This window comes from Chelon labrosus (genome assembly GCF_963514085.1).
Source record: "Chelon labrosus genome assembly, chromosome: 22".
NCBI lineage: Eukaryota > Metazoa > Chordata > Actinopteri > Mugiliformes > Mugilidae > Chelon > Chelon labrosus.
The window spans coordinates 12402591-12411935 of record NC_140355.1 but is presented as its reverse complement, the minus strand read 5'-3'; the positions used below and the strand labels follow the sequence as shown (position 1 = coordinate 12411935).

General features: G+C 43.6%; 2 protein-coding genes across 3 annotated transcripts; one reads left to right on the top strand and one right to left on the bottom strand.

Moving 5' to 3' along the window:
- Positions 1 to 727: 727 nt before the first annotated feature.
- LOC311507617 (endoplasmic reticulum chaperone BiP) lies at positions 728 to 4527 on the top strand. The gene is made up of 9 exons (XM_084572030.1): positions 728 to 882; positions 1391 to 1545; positions 1649 to 1880; positions 1988 to 2125; positions 2230 to 2342; positions 2431 to 2821; positions 2913 to 3150; positions 3241 to 3408; positions 3514 to 4527. The coding sequence occupies exons 2-9, from the start codon at positions 1430 to 1432 to the stop codon at positions 4080 to 4082; spliced, it is 1965 nt and encodes a 654-aa protein (XP_084428156.1). The 5' UTR covers positions 728 to 882; positions 1391 to 1429; the 3' UTR covers positions 4083 to 4527.
- Positions 4528 to 4549: 22 nt separating this feature from the next.
- Positions 4550 to 8248, bottom strand: rabepk (Rab9 effector protein with kelch motifs). 2 transcript variants are annotated; one of them, XM_084572036.1, is made up of 8 exons: positions 7930 to 8248; positions 7587 to 7641; positions 7333 to 7487; positions 6108 to 6263; positions 5757 to 5921; positions 5249 to 5398; positions 5006 to 5155; positions 4550 to 4911 (listed from the first exon to the last, which is right to left on the bottom strand). In XM_084572036.1, the coding sequence occupies exons 2-8, from the start codon at positions 7637 to 7639 to the stop codon at positions 4685 to 4687; spliced, it is 1056 nt and encodes a 351-aa protein (XP_084428162.1). In that variant the 5' UTR covers positions 7640 to 7641; positions 7930 to 8248; the 3' UTR covers positions 4550 to 4684. The 2 variants fall into 2 exon arrangements, with proteins under 2 accessions (XP_084428162.1, XP_084428161.1); XM_084572035.1 differs by having other exon boundaries at positions 8070 to 8248.
- Between the last annotated feature and the right edge of the window lie 1097 nt (positions 8249 to 9345).

Here is a 9345-nt window from a genome sequence, read left to right as displayed (position 1 = left end):
CCTGCTTCATAATTTGGGCTATTAGGGCTTTTCAAGATAAGATAATCCTTTAATTTATCCCACAGTGATTTTGTTTGACGTAAGGTTGTAAGTATCCTGCCTCAGTACCACCAAAACTATGAAGAAACGTATTATATTTGTATGCAGTGTGTGACTGATGGAACAGTAACTTGATGTTAAAATTTGAAACCTTTTACAGACTGCATTTCAAGACAGGTGTCTAAACACTGATGAAACATCAAGGTAATCCTGTTAATCTGATGTATCATTTGCATTTGAATTTAAATGTCAAGACATTTAGTCACAATCGAATACATGGGTTAGGCCATTTGTTTCCCAGTGCTGTGAGTCATCCTTACTAAAGCATGATACTAACACAGAATCAACACAATGTGGAGGGCGAATGCAACATAAGAATATGAATCTAACACACGGAGGGGTGTTATAAAAAGAAATGCAGTACAAACTTTGAAACGTATGAAATGTAAAAATGCTACCATCCACTCAGCTCTCATTATTAGAGTGGCGTGTCGTTGCACCAACTGCGTTCATCTGCTCCCTTGACAGACAGCCAATCAGCATCGGCGCAGTGGACACATGCGGTGACGTCGCCTCAACACGATGTGTGCAAATCAGCGGCGGCCAGCGTGCTGTAAGGAACCAATCACCGCGTTCCAACGAACAGCCGCTCAGCCAATCACGGGCCTCCACGACGGGAAAGAAGTGACGGCATATATATGGAGAGAGCACGGTTCATTCAACATCAGTTCACAGAGGCAAGGATTCAGAGTAGACAAAAGGAGAGACACAACTTCTACGAGAGGCGAGTTCCAGTTGAGACACCGGCAAGGCCGTTAATTCATAGACACAACTTCTATTAAGGTATGTTTAAACATTGTGGTTAATATGGTAATGCAGCTATGCGATATTTTGTAAACCTAAACCGTTTAATTATTAAGCAAACAGGCCGTTAAACAAACGTTTGACTACCGTGGTGTATTAAAGTTTGACGTTACTATTTTATTTTAATTCTAACATAACATGCAAACTGGGTATTTCTGGCTGTGCATTGTGGCATGGCGTTTTTCCACTCATGTCTGACAGGCATGCTAACTAACGTGGTTAGCTAGAGACCGGCGGTTGGATCAAAAATCACATTTACTGCTGTTGTTAGGACGAGGCTGTTATTCCTTCGAGACTGGGTTTGACATTTGATTTGACATTTTTGGGAGGATTTTAATGGCTAAGGCCCCACTTCCGCTTATAGTGGGTCTAAAGCTTTAGTCAGTGGCATCAAGCGTTAGCATTAGCTGAGAGCTACATGAACTTGGGGAGACTGAGTCCACGTCATGAAGGAGCGGCCACGATTTAACAGATTTCTTCTCCGCAGGTCTTTTTCACTGATTTGAGTACGAATCAAAAAGCAAAGATGAAGCTGCTGTGGGTTGTATTGCTGGTGACCGGCACTGTGTTTGCCGACGACGACGACAAGAGAGAAAACGTGGGGACTGTGGTTGGAATCGACCTGGGGACCACCTACTCATGGTAAGAAATGGAGACTTCAAGCTTGATGTCAAAGACGATGTAATTATTGTAGTTTGAAATGACAGGCCACTGAATAATAATCTCTAAAATGTTTTCCCTGTAGTGTTGGAGTGTTCAAGAATGGGCGTGTGGAGATCATTGCCAATGACCAGGGTAACCGCATCACCCCCTCATATGTGGCCTTCACCAGCGAAGGTGAGCGTCTGATCGGTGATGCTGCCAAGAATCAGCTGACCTCTAACCCTGAGAACACAGTCTTTGATGCCAAGAGACTGATTGGCCGTACTTGGAGTGACTCCACTGTGCAGCAGGACGTCAAGTATTTTCCCTTCAAGGTGAGTTTCAATTCCCCATGGTTTAAAGTGAAAGTTAAGGTTTAAGGGTGTTATGAGTAATTTCTCAGTGACATGCACTGGTTTAATTGATGTATATTCCTCTTAAGGTAACTGAGAAGAAGAGCAAGCCCCATATCCAGGTTGACATCGGTGGTGGCCAGATGAAGACATTTGCTCCTGAGGAGATCTCTGCCATGGTGCTGACTAAGATGAAGGAGACTGCTGAAGCTTACCTGGGCAAAAAGGTACAAAATAAATTAAACATAACAGCAAATACTACACCTTTTAGAGTATATAATATTTCCAGATGTTCAGTGTGTAATAAAATCTAATTTCTTATTTTCCCTAGGTCACACATGCTGTGGTCACCGTTCCTGCCTACTTCAATGATGCCCAGCGCCAGGCCACTAAGGACGCTGGAACCATTGCTGGTCTTAACGTTATGAGAATCATCAATGAGCCGTAAGTATCCGACAAAGAAATTAATTGTGACATTTAAAATATTTTCCCTCCTTACTCTATAATAATGTTCTATATTTATGTTTTTTAGAACCGCTGCTGCCATTGCTTACGGCCTGGACAAGAGGGATGGCGAGAAGAACATTCTTGTGTTCGATCTGGGCGGTGGCACCTTCGATGTCTCCCTCCTGACCATTGACAATGGTGTGTTTGAAGTCGTGGCCACCAATGGTGACACTCATCTGGGAGGTGAAGACTTTGACCAGCGCGTCATGGAGCATTTCATCAAGCTGTACAAGAAGAAGACTGGCAAAGATGTCCGCAAAGACAACCGTGCTGTGCAGAAGCTCCGTCGTGAGGTTGAGAAGGCAAAGAGGGCACTGTCTGCCCAGCACCAGGCCCGAATTGAGATTGAGTCTTTCTTCGAGGGAGAAGACTTCTCTGAGACCCTGACCCGTGCCAAGTTTGAAGAGCTGAACATGGTAGGTTATCGGTTTAGTTGTCACAACTCAAACCAGTTATAAAACAAAGTTTGATAAGGCTTTTAACCATATTGTCTTTTGTCATTTCTAGGACCTGTTCCGTTCCACCATGAAGCCCGTACAGAAAGTGTTGGAAGATGCTGACCTGAAGAAGTCTGACATTGATGAGATTGTCCTGGTTGGTGGCTCCACCCGTATCCCCAAAATCCAGCAGCTGGTGAAGGAGTTCTTCAATGGCAAAGAGCCCTCTAGAGGCATCAACCCTGATGAGGCTGTGGCATATGGAGCTGCTGTGCAGGCTGGAGTGCTTTCTGGAGAGGAGGACACTGGTATGTGATCATATGTAGACTGTATTTGCTACACTGAAATGAGCTCTTGGAAGTTTTTCTTGTTTACTAAATGAACCTTATCTTTTGTAGGGGATGTGGTTCTTCTGGATGTGTGCCCCCTGACTCTTGGTATTGAGACCGTTGGAGGAGTGATGACCAAGCTGATCCCCAGGAACACTGTGGTGCCCACCAAGAAATCCCAGATCTTTTCTACAGCTTCTGATAACCAGCCTACTGTCACCATCAAAGTCTATGAAGGTAAGGGGTTGATGTGATTTAAAATGAATATTTGATGGCAAAAATCTGTTTGACTCTGCACGTGTATAGAAATGTTTAACAAACCTGATTATTGTCTCTGTTTAGGTGAGCGTCCCTTGACAAAAGACAACCATCTGCTGGGTACCTTCGACTTGACCGGCATCCCTCCTGCTCCTCGTGGCGTACCACAGATTGAGGTCACATTCGAGATCGATGTCAACGGTATTCTGCGTGTCACTGCTGAGGACAAAGGCACCGGCAACAAGAACAAGATCACAATCACAAACGACCAGAACCGCCTCACTCCCGAGGACATTGAACGCATGGTGACTGACGCTGAGCGCTTCGCTGATGAAGACAAGAAGCTGAAGGAGAGGATTGACGCCCGTAATGAGCTGGAGAGCTATGCCTACTCTCTGAAGAACCAGATTGGCGATAAGGAGAAGCTTGGTGGCAAGCTGTCAGATGATGATAAGGAAACCATTGAGAAGGCAGTGGAGGAGAAGATTGAGTGGATGGAGTCACACCAAGATGCTGAACTGGAAGACTTCCAGGCCAAGAAGAAGGAGCTGGAGGAGGTGGTTCAACCAATTATCAGCAAGCTTTACGGCAGCGCAGGCGGACCCCCACCAGAGGGCGCTGAGGGTGAACACGAAGACAAAGATGAGTTGTAGGCAGGTTTCAAGTCTTCTGTCACCCCTTGCCTCTCTGACAGTGGCATCTGTACATATTGAACTGATGGGACTCAAATAGTGAGAGGAGCGGTAGGGAAGGGGTGACGAAAACAAGCAACCATACTGAATCTTCTGAAAGACTTTAAAATAAGTTTCAGTGTGTGAGAGGTGTTCTCTTCGCTGGAAGGCGGAGATATTCGTCAGCCCGGATATGAGGCTTATTGCTGCTGTTCTCATGCAGATCTGATGTGATTCTGTAAAGGGGAGGGACTTAGTCGGGTGGGTAATGGGAGGGCAGACAGGCAGGTATTTGTGGGTACATTAAGTAGGGTGTCTGTGGGTTCAAGGGCTCCTTATGTTCACAGGCAATGCTAAAAGTTATTTATTGAATCTGGACATTGTACCTCTGGAAAGACATTGAAATAAATGTTTGATACAAACTGTTGCTCGACTTCTGTAACATTCATTTATAAGTTTTGTCTACACAGAAAAACATTTGGTCACTGAATAGCTCATCCAATTTTCACCACATCCTCAAACAACTAACACTCCTACTTCCTGTTCCACAAGCTCAATACATTTTTTTATTTCAATATAAATCTTCATGTCACAACAGTCACATTACAGTCATTATGTAAGACGCCCTGAGTGTCCATTCCTCCAAATACAAAGGCCAGATGTATTATCTCAGAAGTTGTTGGGCTGCTGGCTTGTCCATCTTCTCCTTTCCCCTCACCACACACCTTCCATGGAAACAAACACATGGAGTGGTCTAGTCGATTAGGTGGCAAATCTCCTTCGAATTTCATCAGGACCCATCTACTTTTGTCTGAAACCAAAGAGAAACCTTAAAATATAAACTGTTTTATGTAGAGTTGGCAGAACCTATATTTAATTTCATAGTTGAATTAAAGCAAACAAACCAGTGTTGAATCTGTACATGGAGTTGGTGGCACCACCTGCAGTCATCCCTCCAAATATGTAGATGTTCTTGCCCAGTACTACCGCTGAGTGGGCTGCTACCCCTGGGGGGATATCTCCTTTAGCCTGCACCTTCTCCCACTTCATGCTCCCTTTAAACAGGAGACAGTTTTGTTTTTTTTTAGAAAATACAACATCCCAGAACCCCATTTAGATACAGGTGAACATTGATTCAAGAGGCTTACTCGAGTCTAAAGAGTACATATCACTGTGGAATTTATCTCCCGCCATGCCTCCATGAATGTAGATCTTTGAACCCACTGCTGCGATAACGTGGCCATGTCTGGCTGGTGGCTGCCTGCCTTGTGTGTCCGGTTGGGACCAAGTGGAAGACACTGGAACACAGTTACGCATACAGGTGGTTGATGTGCAGCTTCGATCGCTGTTGTCATTTAAGTATTCACACTTTTCTGCTATTTGTCAGCACCGAGACAATGTCATTGTGAACAACAACCGGAGGCAGTGTTGCAGAGTCATACCTTCCATTGATAATGCAGTGTTTTATGGCAGCTATTAAATGTGTCACAGAATTGATTCGTTATAAGATAATAGAGAGGCATCAGACAGAGGCTACGTTTACATGGACACTCGTATCAGAACAACTGATCTGATCGTTTTGCCTTGGTTAAGGTGAAATCAAAGCTAATTCAATAATTGTGTGTTACAATAATGCTAAGCAGCAGGTTCACAAACCTGTATCGAAGACGTGAAGTTTGGGGTCTGAGACAGGTGCAGCTCCTACTTCCCCTCCAGAAAAGACAAATAGTTTGTCCCCTAGACAGGCTGAGTTGGTGTGGTATGTCCTGGGGCAGGGGAGTTTCCCATTCGCTGCTACATTCCTCCAACGAGGTTCACTGTCTGAGCACATATACAAAGTAAGAACAGTATAGATTGTACTGTTTTTAATTAATCTTTTACCACAATTATATAATCTGTATGGTTATGCAAGGATGCAAACTTTTTCACAGAATCGCCATAGATCTACATGCCCACTTCAAGTGAAGCTACATTTATCTATGATTACAGATTACTGGGTGATTTTACCTGTTAGTTGTACATTCTGGACACAGTTGCGATTGCCAGTCTGCTGTGCCCCACCAAACACCCACAGGGTCTGTGGGCAGCTCTCTGGCACAAAGCTGCAGTGCTCATACCGTGCCTCCAATCCTCTCCATGTTGAAATGTCCCATTCATGACTGTCTGTAAAAGTCGTATCCTGTTAGTTTCAAAGAGACACACTGCCAAGTACATCACAAATTAATATGTGTCAATCAGACTCAATCCTGATGGGAACTTGAACGCATCTTATCATAACTAATGGAGATAAAGAATACAAATAAAACCATTATTAGTAAGAGGGGAACTACCTTTTTTTTACAACCTGGACCGTATTTCGGCATAAAATACGATCGTTCGACTCACCCATATAACTTTGGTGTCATTTGGAGTCTTCGGACGATATATAGATCCAGTGGAGCGCCGCGTATATCCATATAGTGGGAGTGACTGGGGCACCGAACCACAGCCTCTAAATAACGCATTATCTGCTGCGAAACTCATTCATTTCATCAATATTTTGTTATGATACGCTAGTGCTATTCCTCATTGAGTCCGGAGTTACCTGTTGTCTATTCGCGGATGTGCAGCAGTTTGTTGTTCTTTGGCCAGCTGTTCCTCTCTCTACCTCCGCATCCTGCTTTCAACGAGCTCCTCATCCGTATACTCTGGCTCAAAACGGTAAGGACGTCCATAATAAACAAAGTCGTCGTCCACAACCTCAGAATCGGAAAAATATTCAGCCATGTTGCAAAAAAATAGCAGTAGCAAATTACAGGTAAACAAGTCGACCATCGCAGGTGCACACAGTGCTCAGAGATGACATCATCCAGTTCAGCGGTTAGTAGGTCAATCTACAGACCCCGGATGATGATAACAGGTAACTCCGGACTCAAAGGGGAATAGCACTAGCGTATCATAACAAAATATTGGCGAAATGAACGAGTTTCGTGGCAGATAATGTGTTATTTAGAGGCTGTGTTTCGGTGCCCCAGTCACTCCCACTATATAGATATACGCGCCGCTCCACTGGATCTAAATATCTTCCGAACAACTCCAAATGACACCAATGTTATATGGGTGAGTAAACGATCGTATTTAATGCCAGAAATAAGGTCCGGGTTGTAAAAAACCGTAATTCCCCATTAAGAATTTTTTTTTTTTTCACAATTTTCTGTTAATTGAAAGAGGCTTTGAGCACGAAACCTCTTACCTAGATTTATAATATGGGAATCTGAAAAACTGCCACTGGGATTGGCTCCCCCAACAATAAGGATTCTTCCTTTTCCTCCATCCTCAGACGGAGTATAAACGCAAGTGTGACCTACACTAACACCTGGAGCACTTCCCCTGGGCATCAAAGAATACCTTTGGACAGCAAAAAACAATTTCAGGAGAAAGGAAAGACAGTTATATTCCTTTTAACATCACAAGAGAAATTAATCAGTCCTAAAGTAGCCTACATACCATATTCCTTCTTTGGGCTTATCTAGAGGGTCCAGCACTGGCAGTAACTCCATGGCTAAAATTATACAGAAATTAACCAGTGTTATTCTTTCTTGCAAGGTCAAACAGTTATCATAAGGACTGACATGATTTTACTATAATCGTAACGAATTTTAAATAGCTGCAAGGACCTACAGAAGCTTTTATGCAGCAACAATCAAAGCAACACAAATAATAAAGTATATATATTATATTATTCTCTAAAGGTTTAGCGTAAGGTTGGCTTGTAAACACTGAGGTTAATTAATTTAGTGATCATGCCTCAGAGCACAGAGAGCTTGTGAGTAGCGTCCTTGCAACTAACCTGTACTTCCGGGTCGTAAAACGAGAAATTGTAACCCGGCGTCGGTATTTTTTGGTTCCGCTTTACAACGTCCATACACGACAGTGGTTATTATAGCTAACTAAATCTTAAATGTTAGCCTGCTGGTGTAAATACTTAACTAATAATCGTGAAGTTTTGTGTCAGAGTCTGTTTCCTCGTCGGGATGTGATCCCATGTGTACGGAGAGCCACGAGGACCAAAACAGTTGCACGAGGAAAAGAAGTGTATTGTGTTCTTGTGGATCATGTTAGGTGGATGTTGGGATTTATTCCTACAGGTGTTTTATTATTTCATAATTTAAACATTTGTTTGTTTCATATAACATTGTCACTGTTTGCATACATTAGAATAATATACACCGATCGGCCACAACATTAAAACCACTGACAGGACAAGTGAATAACATTGACCTTGTGATCTTGTGACAATACAATGTTCTGCTGGGAGACTTCTGGACCTGGCATGAATGTGGATGTTACTTTGACATGTACCACCCACCTAGAACAGACCAGGCACCCCCACCCCATAGCAATGACACTCCTTGATGGCAGCAGCCATCCCCAGCAGGATGCAGACACACACACACACACACACACACACACACACACACACACACACACACACACACACACACACACAAAAAAAAACGAAGAACAAAGAACACCACAAGGTGTTGACCTGGCCTCCAAATTCTCTAGATCCCAAACTCATTAAGTATCTGTGGGACGCACTGGAACAAGCCTGATCCACAGAGGCCCCTCTAAACGGAGCGCTGTTCTGTTTAGTTGGGTCAGGTTGGTATTGTGCATGCTGAGTCACTGGAAACAGTAGAAAGAACTGATCATTTCCTGATATGTATTTCTTGCCTCACAGCAAGAAGGTTTGGGGTTCGAATCCAGGCTGATTGGGGCCTTTCTGTGTGGAGTTTGCATGTTTTCCCTGTGTCTGTGTGGGTTCTCTCCGGGTACTCCGGCTTCCTCCCACTGTCCAAAGACATGCTCATTTGGTTAACTGGTGATTCTAAATTGGGCGTAGGTGAGAGTGTGAGTGTGAAAGGTTGTCTGTCTCTCTGTGATAACCCTGAGATACACTGGAGACCTGTCCAGGGTGTACCCCATCTCTCGCTCAGTGACAGCTGGGATAGGCTCCAGGACAAGTGGTTACAGAAGATGAAGATGAAGAATATTTGAAGTTTTCATGTCTGATTTCTTATTTTCTTCACTGGCTTCTTCTACATTTGGTGAATCAGTGAAATTGTTGATGCTGTCATGGTGTTGGCATTAGAGGTAAAACACTGGTGTCAGTCATTTTGAATCAGAGGAGGATTATTAATTCCATCAACTCTTGAACTGAGCAGATTCTATTCACCAAATGACATCCTTGTTAAACAGCGTG